The sequence below is a fragment of the Salvelinus namaycush genome, chromosome 25 (genome assembly GCF_016432855.1).
Source record: "Salvelinus namaycush isolate Seneca chromosome 25, SaNama_1.0, whole genome shotgun sequence".
Lineage (NCBI taxonomy): Eukaryota > Metazoa > Chordata > Actinopteri > Salmoniformes > Salmonidae > Salvelinus > Salvelinus namaycush.
This window is the reverse complement of record NC_052331.1, coordinates 39,522,688-39,541,364: the sequence shown is the minus strand read 5'-3', so window position 1 is coordinate 39,541,364 and position 18,677 is coordinate 39,522,688. Positions and strand designations below refer to the sequence as shown.

Below are 18,677 nucleotides of genomic sequence, written 5' to 3'. Positions count from 1 at the left end.
GGGTTCTTCGCACCATTCTCTCCCCACTCTCGGTCCATAGGCGTATTTGAGCTAGTAAACGGCGACAGAATGTATGAGCTTGTGCAGACCCAGACAGGTTGATGTCCTTCCTCAAGATGCCCTAGCAGCTCCTACGGCTCCACTTCCAAAGAGTCCGGAGGCATTCAGATTTTATAGCCTGCTGTCCATCATCCTAGCAGCACTAAATCCACTTTGACGGCCCCTCTGGATCCTCCTCCCCTCCCTGTAATTGGTTCCTAGGGGTTGTAACCCCTGACGGCCCCAGGCCGCCGTTGTAGTGGGCCACTAGCGACACAATGGTAGGCCTGACCATGTCAGAGTAAGCAGGGAAGGCTGAGTCCAGGGTTGCATTCCCCAGCTGGGGGACGTCGCTGGTGGGCTGCCCAAGGGAGGCAACCATGAAAGTTAAGTTGTGGTGGTTGGTTTTGCGGGCACTGCCTCGGACGGCTTTGGGCGGTGCCTTGGAGGAGTTCCTGAGGCTGGAACCCCTCTGAGGCTCTTGGCACCTCAGCAGCGCTCGGAAGCACCTGTGGAACTGGCATGCCAGTGCACACACACACACCCGTGCCCACGTTCAAACACACACCCAACATGCAGACGGACAAACAGAAGGAAAGATGCAGAGACAGTAGATCATCTGTTGGCTGTGTATTATCAGATTGATCCACTAAGGAATGGTCAGGCTAGAAAACACATACAGTCATGGCCTTTCTTAATATGGGGAAAACAAATTATGTGAGTATGTACTATCGTTAGCCTTTATTCGTTGCAAACAGCAGTGTTAAGCTTTAAGGACCATTTACTAATGTACCTACTTCAAGTTGTTACCTACCCCAACTCCACAAAGACTACTTAGAGATACTTGTGTACCTGCTGGAGGTTAATATATGCCACTTAGCATACAGTCATGCGTGCATACATTTTACGTATAGGTGGTCCCGGCAATCGAACCCACTACTCTGTGGTTACAAGCGCCATGCCTTACCAACTGAGCTACAAAATCCCATCTCCGCAGGCACAATCACATAAACTCTCCAACTTCCTGCTGACAAACAAGGGGTCCATACAAGTTGAGCCTTTCTCACCAGGGAAATTAATTCGCTCCGTGACACATGACTCCCGCCCTCTTTCTCTTGAGAAGTGCAATGGTCGATAATTACGAGCAATTCGGAGCCGTCTGATTGGATACCTCCTTTTCATGTGAAACAAAGCTGAGAGACACTAATTATTTGTGCATTTCCCAAATGGAATTAAATGCTGAATTAATTACATTCTCAATCAAGAATGGAACAATTTCAGCTTTTTCAATTGGATAAGTGTTTGCTAATGTGAGGTGCTGGTAACCTTAAATGGAAAAAGCCTGCTGAGGTAAGAGGACAACAGAGACTTATTTTCTCAACCGTACCCTAACCACTACATCATAGTCCCGTCCCAGAGAGATGAGCAATGATTACAATAAGGGACTAGATGGAGTCAGGTCTATAATTATTAGCACCCTTGATAAAGATTAGCAAAAAAGATTGTATACAATAAATAATACAAATAATACAAATACTGAACTATATTGTATTCTCAAAAAATTTGGAAATATTGCTCAGAGAAAGAGATTTTGTTTAACAAGTAATTTAAAAAATATATATATTTTAAAAAAGGGTAAAAATTATTGGCACCCCTGTTTGCAGCACCCTCCCCTTGCGAGGGTAACAACACTGATCCTTATTCTAAAATGTTTTATGACATTGGAAAACATGTTGGGAGGGATTTTAGACCATTGATCCATACAGAATCTTTCCAGATCCTTGATATCCTTCGTCTGCGCTTATGAACTGCCCTCTTTAATTCAAACCACAGGTTTTCAATAGGGTTCAAGTCCGGAGACTGAGATGGCCATTGCAAAATGTTGATTTTGTAGTCAATTAACCATTTCTTTGTGGATTTGAATGTGTGCTTGGGGTTATTGTCTTGCTGGAAGATCCACCTCCGGCCAAGTTTCAGCCTCCTGACAAAGACAACCAAGTTTTTGGCAAAAATCTCCTGGTACTGGGTAAAGTTCATGCTGCTGTTGACCTTAGTAAGAGCGCCTGGACGAGTGGAAGCAATATAGACCCATAACATCAAAGATCCACCACCATATTTTACCGTAGGTATAAGGTACTTTTCTGCATATGCTTCTGCCTATCAACAGAAATAGATTGGATTCTGCATGAACACGCCATCTATATTTAAAACCCACAAAGTGATCAGGAAACTACAGATGATCTATCTCACGTTTCACTCCAAAGTCAAAAACTCAAAACTCAGATATTTAATTTATGAATTATTAAAAAACTCCAGATCCTGTTTTAAAAGCATGACAATTAGGCCAATGGTTTGTTTTTATTCCAGGCGTGCACACATACAGATGGAGACAGAGACCTTAGTAGAAAAAGCCTATGGCCCAGGCTGAACTTTCACAACCCTTCGGTCCTGTACCGCCATCTTAAGGGCACTGACATCACCTCCCTTGAGAAAACGTAGTGTACTTAGTATACTCAGCATATTTCATGTATACTTATAGTCTACTACATTTCCTCAAGAGAAGTCAAAAAGTAGAGAGCCCTACGGCACTGTTGCCTCTTCAGATGGAAAACACTAAAACAGAGACCCCCCCCCCCCACACACACACACACACACACACACACACACAGAGAAAAGATAATCCAGACAAAAGCAAGATACAGTAACACAGATCCACAGTACGTTGGCAAAAGTAGACAATCCCCATCTCATGATGTCATATTGGAGAGGCTAGAGACTGGCATGAGGTGGATAGAACCTCTATGATCTTGTTGTTGAGCATCCCCTGGTTTTTGTCAGCTGTCAAAACACAAACCCTACTGGGGAGAGGTATATGATAGATGAGTGAGAGGTGGAATGCAGAGCAAGAGACAGCAAAAAGCCATATACTGTATGGGTGATATAGGGGGATACAACAAATAGTGGGTCTAAGACCAGGATGGAAAGAACTGAGATATGTAGGTGGAATGAGAAAAGTTGTGAGAAAGTTTGTAATGAACTTTGTTCTGGTCTGGTTCAGTGCACTGAAGCTAGATCTAGATGTCTCATTGGCACAGGATGAAAAACACCTGAGGGGTATGTCACGAAGAGGGGTGGAGGAGTTGTTTAGCGCCGCTTACACAATTGAAAACGACCTTTTAAAGCGGCAATCAGTAGTTGAAACGATAACAAAGCGTACTCCCACTTTTTTTATTTAACCAGGCAAGTCAGTTAGGAACAAATTCTTATTTTATAATGACGGACTACAGGGGGTTAACTGCCTTGTTCAGGGGCAGAACGACAGATTTTTACCTTGTCAGCTCGGGGATTCGATCCAGCAACCTTTCAGTTACAGGCCCAACACTCTAACCACTAGGCTACCTGCTGCCCCAAAACAACTGACCATCCATGATGTCAAAGTTATATTTGTAATGTTTTGAGGCTATACAGTGTTTCTTTATACTTATTGTTTACAAACATTGGAGTAAAACAGCTTATATTATGGGTTTTGATGGCGTACGACAGTTGAACTAAGTTCATGAGGCATTTATAAGTTACATCAATGGGTACATATACAGTACCAGTCAGAATTTTGGCCACACCTACTCATTCTTCATTATTACTATTGTCTACATTGTAGAATAATAGTGAAGACATCAAAACTATGAAATAACACATATGGAATCATATAGTAACCAAAAAAGTGTTAAACAAATCCAAATATATATTTATATTTGATATTCTTCAAAGTAGTCACACTTTGCCTTGATGACAGCTTTGCACACTAATTTTAAAGGAAATACACGGAGTATACAAAACATTAAGAACACCTGCTCTTTCCATGACATAGACTGACCAGGTGAATCCAGGTGAAAGCTATGATCCCTTATTGATGTCACTTGCTAAATCCAATTCAATCAGTGTAGATGAAGGGGAGGAGTCAGGTGGTTAAAGAAGGATTTTTAAGCCTTGAGACAATTGAGACATGGATTGTGTATGTGTGCCATTCAGAGTGTGAATGGGCAAGACAAAATATTTAAGTGCCTTTGTATGGTAGTAGGTGCCAGGCGCACCGGTTTGTGTCAAGACCTGCAACGCTGCTGGGTTTTTCACTCAACAGTTTCCCGTGTGTATCAAGAATGGTTCACCAACCAAAGGACATCCAGCTAATTTGACACAACTGTGGGAAGCATTGGAGTCAACATGGGCCAGCATCCCTGTGGAACGCTTTGTAGAGTCCATGCCTAGACAAATTGAGGCTGTTCTTAAGGCAAAACGGTGATCCTAATGTTTGGTATAGCCATTGTATATAGATGATTTTATTCACAAAAACTGTTGTGAAACAACTGTTGAAAGGACTTGAGGAAGAAAAGGAATGGGAAGGGGGGGGGGGGATACCGAGTCAGTACAACTGACTGCCTTCAACTGAATTGTGTCTTTCGCATTTCACCTAAACCCCTCAATAGTTGTAACGTGAATGACCTCGCTGACAGGAACTGATCATAAAGCAGGGAGATGTACACAGCTGGACAACAGTTTTTTCTCCTTCATTACTACTGATGTGTGATTGTAGGTAGAAATGTTACATGTTTGATTTGCCAGTAGAAATGTCAGATGTATAACCTTTAAAGCGCTTCAAGCGCTTCATTCTTTTAACCGCAGACTATTTTCACTTTTTTTGGCAGCACCTTTTACTGGGCCTTTATAAAGGTAGTAACTCTAAACAAAATGCTATATTTCAGCAAAATAATTTGGATATTTGTTTCCTTACCTCATAAGCAACAGGACATGTGAATTATTGTTTGGACTATAATTAATGGACATTTTTGTATGGAGTTGATAATCGTTTAGTCAGGACAATTGAAGTCTGACATTTTAAAGTGGAAATTACAAACATTAGAAGTCTTTTTAAACCCCAAATATACTACACGTTTGCATTATCTGCTGTGCAGGACATTTCCTGCGAAAAACAGGGTGATCAAATGAAGATCCTGCATCTGTATGCTCGTTTTTATAGCAATTTTAACAATCCCCCATCTGCAACATCCATAGCCACCTTCACTGTAATAAGAGGGAGAGAAGTAGCTAATTGTACTCACCATATACACAGTGTCATACTGTTGTCTTCGACGGTCTTCAGTGAGACAAACACATACCGCTACTTGTATCTGTACAGCATTTTTAGTCTTCAACTCGCCTCAACTCACAGTTTCCATTGTTACGGGCTGGGAGGAATTGAAGACTGAAAATGACATACAGGACATTCCGGTCTCCGATTAGCGGGCTCAAAACTTCCTGTAAGGTCAGCCATTGGGTGGGATGAATGATTTGAAAGAGGCACGATGAGACATTGGAGTATTCATACTGTCATTACGTAGCATTATATCTTTAATAGCGAGCTTGTGAGCAATAAACCTACATTTAAGACATAGAGGGCTTTCAACTCTGAACACCAGTGTTTCACTGTTGAGTAAAAGTTGCACTTGATACACACAACGCTGGACTCATAGGAAAAAGTTAATGGAGCTGTATGTACATAACTACCTCAATTACCTCATACCCCGGCACATCGACTCGGTGATGGTACTCCCTGTATTTACAGTAGCCATGTTATTACCTGGTACTCCCTGTTTTTACAGTAGCCATGTTATTACCTGGTACTCCCTGTATATACAGTAGCCATGTTATTACCTGGTACTCCCTGTATATACAGTAGCCATGTTATTACCTGGTACTCCCTGTATTTACAGTAGCCATGTTATTACCTGGTACTCCCTGTTTTTACAGTAGCCATGTTATTACCTGGTACTCCCTGTATATACAGTAGCCATGTTATTACCTGGTACTCCCTGTATTTACAGTAGCCATGTTATTACCTGGTACTCCCTGTTTTTACAGTAGCCATGTTATTACCTGGTACTCCCTGTATATACAGTAGCCATGTTATTACCTGGTACTCCCTGTATATAGCCATGTTATTACCTGGTACTCCCTGTATTTACAGTAGCCATGTTATTACCTGGTACTCCCTGTATATAGCCATGTTATTACCTGGTACTCCCTGTATATAGCCATGTTATTACCTGGTACTCCCTGTATTTACAGTAGCCATGTTATTACCTGGTACTCCCTGTATATAGCCATGTTATTACCTGGTACTCCCTGTATATAGCCATGTTATTACCTGGTACTCCCTGTATATAGCCATGTTATTACCTGGTACTCCCTGTATATAGCCATGTTATTACCTGGTACTCCCTGTATATACAGTAGCCATTTTATTTTTACTCATCATTGTTATTCATTATTCACTGTGTATTTATTCCTCGTATTCCTCAAAAATAAAACCTCCTAACAGAATAACTCAACAAAAATACACTCTGCTTTATTTGTCCGTGAGTGGAATATATTTGATAACAAAAAAGGGGGGTAAGATACAGTATATCAGAATTTGTACTGATCAATTATTTGGGTGTTTGTGGATATTTTATTGATATTGATATTTATTGATATATATGATATTTATCACCTTTTTGATAGGTATGCAACAATGGGATCTCCAGGAGTTTAGCTATAAGCAACTCTCTGTATGACAGTTCACTTCCTTGCCCTGACCACTGTTCAAACCCCCTTTATTTGACTCACTGGTCCAAAGAGCATAAGCACTGTTCAAACCCCCTTTATTTGACTCACTGGTCCAAAGAGCATAAGCACTGTTCAAACCCCCTTTATTTGACTCACTGGTCCAAAGAGCATAAGCACTGTTCAAACCCCTTTTATTTGACTCACTGGTCCAAAGAGCATAAGCACTGTTCAAACCCCCTTTATTTGACTCACTGGTCCAAAGAGCATAAGCACTGTTCAAACCCCCTTTATTTGACTCACTGGTCCAAAGAGCATAAGCACTGTTCAAACCCCCTTTATTTGACTCACTGGTCCAAAGAGCATAAGCACTGTTCAAACCCCCTTTATTTGACTCACTGGTCCAAACAGCATAAGCACTGTTCAAACCCCCTTTATTTGACTCACTGGTCCAAAGAGCATAATAAACAAAAATAACACACACAACACAAGGGTTGGAACCGGTTCAGGGAACAGAACCAAAAACCAGAGAATAACTACATTTTTCATGGAACAGAACCCTAACTGAGAACGATAGTGATCTACACTGTTTCCGGGAAGCATTATTTTAAAAGCATGGGAATCAGTTAATGACGATCTTTTAATGTTCTGGGATTTTCTTTCTTCAGTTTCACAACAACAAAAAAACATAACAAAGTATCTACACAAATCCCTGTGTCACTCAGAAACGTATTCCAGTGTCTGTCTGCCTTTGCCAGTGTGTGTGTAGGCTACTTGTCCCTCCCCCTCCCCCGAAGCATGCATATATTACTGTAGTTAATGACTTTACAGACGTGATTCATAAATTAGGGAGAGAGATTTTTTTTTACTAGAGAACAATGGATTCACTTTATCAATGCTAGTTAAGGAGACTATAGTTATCACGTTTCACATTGGATTTATTAACTACAAAAAAGGTATAACGTGTTTTTATTTTAATTCCTCTCTGTACACACAAGCTTGTTAGCTAGCCAGCTTGTTAGCTAGCTCTGGTCTAGCTCTTGAAAACTCAAAGCGGCACTATGTGTACATTTTTTTGATTTGATTTTTATTTCACCTTTATTTAACCAGGTAGGCTAGTTGAGAACAGGTTCTCATTTACAACTGCGACCTGGCCAAGATAAAGCAAAGCAGTGTGACACAAACAACGACACAGAGTTACACATGGAATAAACAAACGTACAGTCAATAACACAATATAAAAAGTCTATATACAGTGTGTGTATATACAAATGTGCACATGGCGTAAGGAGGTAAGGCAATAAATAGGCCATAGTAGTGAAGTAATTACAATTTAGCAAGTTAACACTGGAGTGATAGATGTGCAGATGATGATGTGCAAGTAGAAATACAGGAAATACAGGTGTGCAAAAGAGCAAAAAAGTAAATAAAACAATATGGCGATGAGGTAGGTAGTTGGATGTGCTATTTACAGATGGGCTGTGTAATGTAATGCAACTGAGAGTCATGATCAGGGGCTAGCTCTGGTCCAACGATAGGTAGCTCTGGTCCAACGTTAGTTAAGCCAACTCTGAAGTTCAAAGACATTCAAAGTTCCTCCATAGAAGTCGCTCCTCCGTAGGTATAATACTGTGGACCTTATTCAGATAATGCACGTCATAACAACAAGATGCCTAGCGCTTCATGCCCAGCGCTCTCCCTTACCAGCAAAATGTCAGTCCTACGCCACACCCTACACTACACTTGTCTGTCTAATGCATATACATAGCTGGCACGTTCCATAGTAAGCTGCTCTATCCATTGGTGAAGTCATTTAATGTCAATCTAAATGTTAAAAAAATATATATATGATTTCAGAGGTTTAAAAAGGAACAGAAAGGAACGATTTGAACTGTAAGTTTTAGTTTGGGGTTCAAACCGGTTCAGGACTTTATTTTGCTGGTCGGGAATAGTGGAACGGAACAAAACAAATAACGGTTCCGTTCAGACCCGAAACGATTGGAAAATCATTTTGGTTCCAACCCTTGCAATGTGGCAGTACTTTCGATTGAGTTACAGACATGTTCCGCCTCTTAGTTGGCACGGCCTTGATGTTTCTGGGAATAAATCAAATGTCCCTAACAACAACTGCATACAGAGCAATAGTCATCCACTCTGCCCACATGATTAGGGAACAACACTAGGGTAACATCAGTCCGTTTTACTGACTGATTAGGGAGCAACACAAGGATAACATCAGTCCGTTTTACTGACTGATTAGGGACCAACACTAGGGTATCATCAGTCCGTTTTACTGACTGATTAGGGAACAACACTAGGATAACGTCAGTCCGTTTTACTGACTGATTAGGGAACAACACCAGGATAACGTCAGTCCGTTTTACTGACTGATTAGGGAACAACACTAGGATAACGTCAGTCCGTTTTACTGACTGATTAGGGAACAACACCAGGATAATGTCAGTCCGTTTTACTGACTGATTAGGGAACAACACTAGGATAACATCAGTCCGTTTTACTGACTGATTAGGGAACAACACTAGGATAACGTCAGTCCGTTTTACTGACTGATTAGGGAACAACACCAGGATAACATCAGTCCGTTTTACTGACTGATTAGGGAACAACACTAGGATAACATCAGTCCGTTTTACTGACTGATTAGGGAACAACACCAGGATAACGTCAGTCCGTTTTACTGACTGATTAGGGAACAACACCAGGATAACATCAGTCCGTTTTACTGACTGATTAGGGAACAACACTAGGATAACATCAGTCCGTTTTACTGACTGATTAGGGAACAACACCTGGATAACGTCAGTCCGTTTTACTGACTGATTAGGGAACAAAACTAGGATAACATCAGTCCGTTTTACTGACTGATTAGGGAACAACACCAGGGTAACATCAGTCCGTTTTACTGACTGATTAGGGAACAACACTAGGATAACATCAGTCCGTTTTACTGACTGATTAGGGAACAACACTAGGATAACGTCAGTCCGTTTTACTGACTGATTAGGGAACAACACCAGGATAACGTTAGTCCGTTTTACTGACTGATTAGGGAACAACACCAGGATAACATCAGTCCGTTTTACTGACTGATTAGGGAACAACACCAGGATAACATCAGTCCGTTTTACTGACTGATTAGGGAACAACACCAGGATAACATCAGTCCGTTTTACTGACTGATTAGGGAACAACACCAGGATAACATCAGTTCGTTTTACTGACTGATTAGGGAACAACACTAGGGTAACGTCAGTCCGTTTTACTGACTGATTAGGGAGCAACACCAGGATAACATCAGTCCGTTTTACTGAGTGATTAGGGAGCAACACAAGGATAACATCAGTCCGTTTTACTGACTGATTAGGGAGCAACACAAGGATAACATCAGTCCGTTTTACTGACTGATTAGGGAGCAACACTAGGGTAACATCAGTCCGTTTTACTGACTGATTAGGGAACAACACTAGGATAACATCAGTCCGTTTTACTGACTGATTAGGGAACAACACTAGGATAACGTCAGTCCGTTTTACTGACTGATTAGGGAACAACACTAGGATAACATCAGTTCGTTTTACTGACTGATTAGGGAACAACACTAGGGTAACGTCAGTCCGTTTTACTGACTGATTAGGGAGCAACACCAGGATAACATCAGTCCATTTTACTGAGTGATTAGGGAGCAACACAAGGATAACATCAGTCCGTTTTACTGACTGATTAGGGAGCAACACAAGGATAACATCAGTCCGTTTTACTGACTGATTAGGGAGCAACACTAGGGTAACATCAGTCCATTTTACTGACTGATTAGGGAACAACACTAGGATAACATCAGTCCGTTTTACTGACTGATTAGGGAACAACACTAGGATAACGTCAGTCCGTTTTACTGACTGATTAGGGAACAACACTAGGATAACGTCAGTCCGTTTTACTGACTGATTAGGGAACAACACCAGGATAACGTCAGTCCGTTTTACTGACTGATTAGGGAACAACACCAGGATAACATCAGTCCGTTTTACTGACTGATTAGGGAACAACACCAGGATAACATCAGTCCGTTTTACTGACTGATTAGGGAACAACACCAGGATAACATCAGTCCGTTTTACTGACTGATTAGGGAACAACACTAGGGTAACGTCAGTCCGTTTTACTGACTGATTAGGGAACAACACCAGGATAACATCAGTCCGTTTTACTGACTGATTAGGGAGCAACACTAGGGTAACATCAGTCCGTTTTACTGACTGATTAGGGAGCAACACAAGGATAACATCAGTCCGTTTTACTGACTGATTAGGGAGCAACACTAGGGTAACATCAGTCCGTTTTACTGACTGATTAGGGAACAACACTAGGATAACGTCAGTCCGTTTTACTGACTGATTAGGGAGCAACACTAGGGTAACATCAGTCCGTTTTACTGACTGATTAGGGAGCAACACAAGGATAACATCAGTCCGTTTTACTGACTGATTAGGGAGCAACACTAGGATAACATCAGTCCGTTTTACTGACTGATTAGGGAACAACACTAGGATAACATCAGTCCGTTTTACTGACTGATTAGGGAACAACACTAGGATAACGTCAGTCCGTTTTACTGACTGATTAGGGAACAACACTAGGATAACGTCAGTCCGTTTTACTGACTGATTAGGGAACAACACCAGGATAACGTCAGTCCGTTTTACTGACTGATTAGGGAACAACACCAGGATAACATCAGTCCGTTTTACTGACTGATTAGGGAACAACACCAGGATAACATCAGTCCGTTTTACTGACTGATTAGGGAACAACACCAGGATAACATCAGTCCGTTTTACTGACTGATTAGGGAACAACACCAGGATAACGTCAGTCCGTTTTACTGACTGATTAGGGAACAACACTAGGGTAACGTCAGTCCGTTTTACTGACTGATTAGGGAACAACACCAGGATAACATCAGTCCGTTTTACTGACTGATTAGGGAGCAACACTAGGGTAACATCAGTCCGTTTTACTGACTGATTAGGGAGCAACACAAGGATAACATCAGTCCGTTTTACTGACTGATTAGGGAGCAACACTAGGGTATCATCAGTCCGTTTTACTGACTGATTAGGGAACAACACTAGGATAACGTCAGTCCGTTTTACTGACTGATTAGGGAACAACACCAGGATAACGTCAGTCCGTTTTACTGACTGATTAGGGAACAACACTAGGATAACGTCAGTCCGTTTTACTGACTGATTAGGGAACAACACCAGGATAATGTCAGTCCGTTTTACTGACTGATTAGGGAACAACACTAGGATAACATCAGTCCGTTTTACTGACTGATTAGGGAACAACACTAGGATAACGTCAGTCCGTTTTAATGACTGATTAGGGAACAACACCAGGATAACATCAGTCCGTTTTACTGACTGATTAGGGAACAACACTAGGATAACGTCAGTCCGTTTTACTGACTGATTAGGGAACAACACCAGGATAACGTCAGTCCGTTTTACTGACTGATTAGGGAACAACACCAGGATAACATCAGTCCGTTTTACTGACTGATTAGGGAACAACACTAGGATAACATCAGTCCGTTTTACTGACTGATTAGGGAACAACACCTGGATAACGTCAGTCCGTTTTACTGACTGATTAGGGAACAAAACTAGGATAACATCAGTCCGTTTTACTGACTGATTAGGGAACAACACCAGGGTAACATCAGTCCGTTTTACTGACTGATTAGGGAACAACACTAGGATAACATCAGTCCGTTTTACTGACTGATTAGGGAACAACACTAGGATAACGTCAGTCCGTTTTACTGACTGATTAGGGAACAACACTAGGATAACATCAGTCCGTTTTACTGACTGATTAGGGAACAACACTAGGATAACATCAGTCCGTTTTACTGACTGATTAGGGAACAACACCAGGATAACATCAGTCCGTTTTACTGACTGATTAGGGAACAACACTAGGGTAACGTCAGTCCGTTTTACTGACTGATTAGGGAACAACACCAGGATAACATCAGTCCGTTTTACTGACTGATTAGGGAGCAACACTAGGGTAACATCAGTCCGTTTTACTGACTGATTAGGGAGCAACACAAGGATAACATCAGTCCGTTTTACTGACTGATTAGGGAGCAACACTAGGGTAACATCAGTCCGTTTTACTGACTGATTAGGGAGCAACACAAGGATAACATCAGTCCGTTTTACTGACTGATTAGGGAGCAACACTAGGGTAACATCAGTCCGTTTTACTGACTGATTAGGGAACAACAGTAGGATAACGTCAGTCCGTTTTACTGACTGATTAGGGAACAACACCAGGATAACGTCAGTCCGTTTTACTGACTGATAAGGGAACAACACTAGGATAACGTCAGTCCGTTTTACTGACTGATTAGGGAACAACACCAGGATAACATCAGTCCGTTTTACTGACTGATTAGGGAACAACACCAGGATAACATCAGTCCGTTTTACTGACTGATTAGGGAACAACACTAGGATAACATCAGTCCGTTTTACTGACTGATTAGGGAACAACACTAGGATAACGTCAGTCCGTTTTACTGACTGATTAGGGAACAACACCAGGATAACATCAGTCCGTTTTACTGACTGATTAGGGAACAACACCAGGATAACATCAGTCCGTTTTACTGACTGATTAGGGAACAACACTAGGATAACATCAGTCCGTTTTACTGACTGATTAGGGAACAACACCAGGATAACGTCAGTCCGTTTTACTGACTGATTAGGGAACAACACCAGGATAACATCAGTCCGTTTTACTGACTGATTAGGGAACAACACCAGGATAACATCAGTCCGTTTTACTGACTGATTAGGGAACAACACTAGGGTAACGTCAGTCCGTTTTACTGACTGATTAGGGAACAAAACTAGGATAACATCAGTCCGTTTTACTGACTGATTAGGGAACAACACCAGGGTAACATCAGTCCGTTTTACTGACTGATTAGGGAACAACACTAGGATAACATCAGTCCGTTTTACTGACTGATTAGGGAACAACACCAGGATAACGTCAGTCCGTTTTACTGACTGATTAGGGAACAACACTAGGATAACGTCAGTCCGTTTTACTGACTGATTAGGGAACATCACCAGGATAATGTCAGTCCGTTTTACTGACTGATTAGGGAACAACACCAGGATAACATCAGTCCGTTTTACTGACTGATTAGGGAACAACACTAGGGTAACGTCAGTCCGTTTTACTGACTGATTAGGGAACAACACCAGGATAACATCAGTCCGTTTTACTGACTGATTAGGGAGCAACACTAGGGTAACATCAGTCCGTTTTACTGACTGATTAGGGAGCAACACAAGGATAACATCAGTCCGTTTTACTGACTGATTAGGGAGCAACACTAGGGTAACATCAGTCCGTTTTACTGACTGATTAGGGAGCAACACAAGGATAACATCAGTCCGTTTTACTGACTGATTAGGGAGCAACACTAGGGTAACATCAGTCCGTTTTACTGACTGATTAGGGAACAACAGTAGGATAACGTCAGTCCGTTTTACTGACTGATTAGGGAACAACACCAGGATAACGTCAGTCCGTTTTACTGACTGATTAGGGAACAACACTAGGATAACGTCAGTCCGTTTTACTGACTGATTAGGGAACAACACCAGGATAACATCAGTCCGTTTTACTGACTGATTAGGGAACAACACCAGGATAACATCAGTCCGTTTTACTGACTGATTAGGGAACAACACTAGGATAACATCAGTTCGTTTTACTGACTGATTAGGGAACAACACTAGGATAACGTCAGTCCGTTTTACTGACTGATTAGGGAACAACACCAGGATAACATCAGTCCGTTTTACTGACTGATTAGGGAACAACACTAGGATAACATCAGTCCGTTTTACTGACTGATTAGGGAACAACACCAGGATAACGTCAGTCCGTTTTACTGACTGATTAGGGAACAACACCAGGATAACGTCAGTCCGTTTTACTGACTGATTAGGGAACAACACCAGGATAACATCAGTCCGTTTTACTGACTGATTAGGGAACAACACTAGGGTAACGTCAGTCCGTTTTACTGACTGATTAGGGAACAAAACTAGGATAACATCAGTCCGTTTTACTGACTGATTAGGGAACAACACCAGGGTAACATCAGTCCGTTTTACTGACTGATTAGGGAACAACACTAGGATAACATCAGTCCGTTTTACTGACTGATTAGGGAACAACACCAGGATAACGTCAGTCCGTTTTACTGACTGATTAGGGAACAACACTAGGATAACGTCAGTCCGTTTTACTGACTGATTAGGGAACAACACCAGGATAATGTCAGTCCGTTTTACTGACTGATTAGGGAACAACACCAGGATAACATCAGTCCGTTTTACTGACTGATTAGGGAACAACACCAGGATAACGTCAGTCCGTTTTACTGACTGATTAGGGAACAACACCAGGATAACATTAGTCCGTTTTACTGACTGATTAGGGAACAACACCAGGATAACATCAGTCCGTTTTACTGACTGATTAGGGAACAACACCAGGATAACGTCAGTCCGTTTTACTGACTGATTAGGGAACAACACTAGGATAACATCAGTCCGTTTTACTGACTGATTAGGGAACAACACTAGGATAACATCAGTCTGTTTTACTGACTGATTAGGGAACAACACCAGGATAATGTCAGTCTGTTTTACTGACTGATTAGGGAACAACACCAGGATAACATCAGTCCATTTTACTGACTGATTAGGGAACAACACCAGGATAACATCAGTCCGTTTTACTGACTGATTACGGAACAACACCAGGATAACATCAGTCCGTTTTACTGACTGATTAGGGAACAACACCAGGATAACATCAGTCCGTTTTACTGACTGATTAGGGAACAACACTAGGATAACATCAGTCCGTTTTACTGACTGATTAGGGAACAACACTAGGGTAACATCAGTCCGTTTTACTGACTTATTAGGGAACAACACTAGGGTAACATCAGTCCGTTTTACTGACTGATTAGGGAACAACACTAGGGTAACATCAGTCCGTTTTACTGACTGATTAGGGAACAACACTAGGGTAATATCACATGAATGTATAGCCTAAGTGGTAACAATACATTCGATTAGAACGATCTTATCAGAAATAACTGATACTCACACACACACACACACACACACACACACACACACACACACACACACACACACACACACTCACACACACAAGCACGCACGCACGCTCGCACGCACGCTTGCACACACACACACACACACACACTCACGCACACACACACACGGACACGGACACTCACACACACATACACATGCACATACACACACACAGCTGTCTTTTTAAACCTGTTTGAAAGAAACTACTATATTTTTGTCGAAAGAAATGATCTGAGCTGCATGCGATTGAACAAGTCACAGGAAGCATGTGCTCCTTTCGTTGCCTTCATTTGGACACGAAACCCACCGCTGGTGTGGGTGGCCAATGAAATGTAAACACATAGAGTTTGCTAAACGGCATTGGCACTTGGATTGGAACCGGTGCTTTGGTCAGATGACATGAAATTATACGTATTTTTTGGGCACGCACACCAGTGGTGGGTTTGGCCTTGAAATGAGAATGCATCAGCAGAAAAGAGCCCCGTACCTACTGTACTGAAGGTCTACTGAAGGAGTACTGAAGGAATACTGAAGGTCTACTGAAGGAATACTGAAGGTCTACTGAAGTTGTACTGAAGGAATACTGAAGGAATACTGAATGAATACTGAAGGAATACTGAAGGAATACTGAAGGTGTACTGAAGGAATACTGAAGGTCTACTGAAGGAATACTGAAGGAATACTGAAGGAATACTGAAGGAATACTGAAGGTCTACTGAAGGTGTACTGAAGGTGTACTGAAGGTCTACTGAAGGAATACTGAAGGTGTACTGAAGGAATACTGAAGGAGTACTGAAGGTGTACTAATAACCCGATTTCTTTCACTTTGTATTCATGTGGATGATTACGAGGGTGTCTCTCTCAAGTAGTTATGAAGATGTAGGTGACCCCATGGTGTAATGTTATGTTATGGAGATGTAGGTGACCCCATGGTGTAATGTTATGTTATGGAGATGTAGGTGACCCCATGGTGTAATGTTATGTTATGAAGATGCAGGTGACCCCATGGTGTAATGTTATGTTATGGAGATGTAGGTGACCCCATGATGTAATGTTATGTTATGGAGATGTAGGTGACCCCATGGTGTAATGTTATGTTATGGAGATGTAGGTGACCCCATGGTGTAATGTTATGTTATGAAGATGTACGTGACCCCATGGTGTAATGTTACGTTATGAAGATGTAGGTGACCACATGGTGTAATGTTATGTTATGGAGATGTAGGTGACCCCATGGTGTAATGTTATGTTATGGAGATGTAGGTGACCCCATGGTGTAATGTTATGTTATGAAGATGTAGGTGACCCCATGGTGTAATGTTATGTTATGGAGATGTAGGTGACCCCATGGTGTAATGTTATGTTATGAAGATGTAGGTGACCCCATGGTGTAATGTTACGTTATGGAGATGTAGGTGACCCCATGGTGTAATGTTATGTTATGGAGATGTAGGTGACCCCATGGTGTAATGTTATGTTATGGAGATGTAGGTGACCCCATGGTGTAATGTTATGTTATGGAGATGTAGGTGACCCCATGGTGTAATGTTATGTTAGGAAGATCTAGGTGACCCCATGGTGTAATGTTATGTTATGGAGATGTAGGTGACCCCATGGTGTAATGTTATGTTATGGAGATGTAGGTGACCCCATGGTGTAATGTTATGTTATGTTATGAAGATGTAGGTGACCCCATGGTGTAATGTTATGTTATGGAGATGTAGGTGACCCCATGGTGTAATGTTATGTTATGGAGATGTAGGTGACCCCATGGTGTAATGTTATGTTATGGAGATGTAGGTGACCCCATGGTGTAATGTTATGTTATGGAGATGTAGGTGACCCCCTGGTGTAATGTTATGTTATGTTATGAAGATGTAGGTGACCCCATGGTGTAATGTTATGTTATGTTATGAAGATGTAGGTGACCCCATGGTGTGATGTTATGTTATGGAGATGTAGGTGACCCCATGGTGTAATGTTATGTTATGGAGATGTAGGTGACCCCCTGGTGTAATGTTATGTTATGAAGATGTAGGTTACCCCATGGTGTAATGTTATGGTATGGAGATGTAGGTGACACCATGGTGTAATGTTATGGTATGGAGATGTAGGTGACCCCATGGTGTAATGTTATGTTATGGAGATGTAGGTGACCCCATGGTGTAATGTTATGTTATGGAGATGTAGGTGACCCCATGGTGTAATGTTACGTTATGGAGATGTAGGTGACCCCATGGTGTAATGTTATGTTATGAAGATGTAGGTGACCCCATGGTGTAATGTTACGTTATGGAGATGTAGGTGACCCCATGGTGTAATGTTATGTTATGGAGATGTAGGTGAACCCATGGTGTTGTGTTACAATTATGTCAGGATGTAAACCACAGTATTGCTAGGGTTGCAAAAGGATGTAACCTTTCCCCTAATTCTCAGGTTTTCCAGAAATTCCCAGAATCCTCCTTGATTTCTGAAAAACCTGAGAATTTGGAAGTATGACCATTCCGTTCTAACAGTGATGAGCATGATTATCTATCTCACCTGCTTGTTCATGAAGATATAGATAACAGGGTTGAAGACCGTGCTGGTCTTGGCCATGATCGCGGGGACGATGCTGGCCTCGGGGGTGACCAGGTCCGGGCGTCCGAAGGTGGCCAGCAAGGCCATGACCCCATAAGGCAACCAGCACATCAGGTACACCATCACCATGACGACCACCATGACGAGAACACGCTGCTCCCTCTTCCTGCTCATAGCTGTGTTGATGGCGGTAACCTGCCCGAGGCA

At 41.8% G+C, this 18,677-nt stretch overlaps 1 protein-coding gene across 1 annotated transcript in view; it reads right to left on the bottom strand.

Moving 5' to 3' along the window:
- Positions 1-202: 202 nt before the first annotated feature.
- Positions 203-18,677, bottom strand: part of LOC120019940 (pinopsin-like) — a 64,376-nt gene continuing 45,901 nt past the window's right edge. Inside the window, exons 3-4 of the mRNA XM_038963350.1 lie at positions 18,432-18,665; positions 203-556 (exon numbers count right to left, since the gene is read on the bottom strand). Of these exons, the coding sequence (XP_038819278.1) occupies positions 203-556; positions 18,432-18,665 (588 nt within the window). The remainder of the gene's footprint in view (positions 557-18,431; positions 18,666-18,677) is intronic.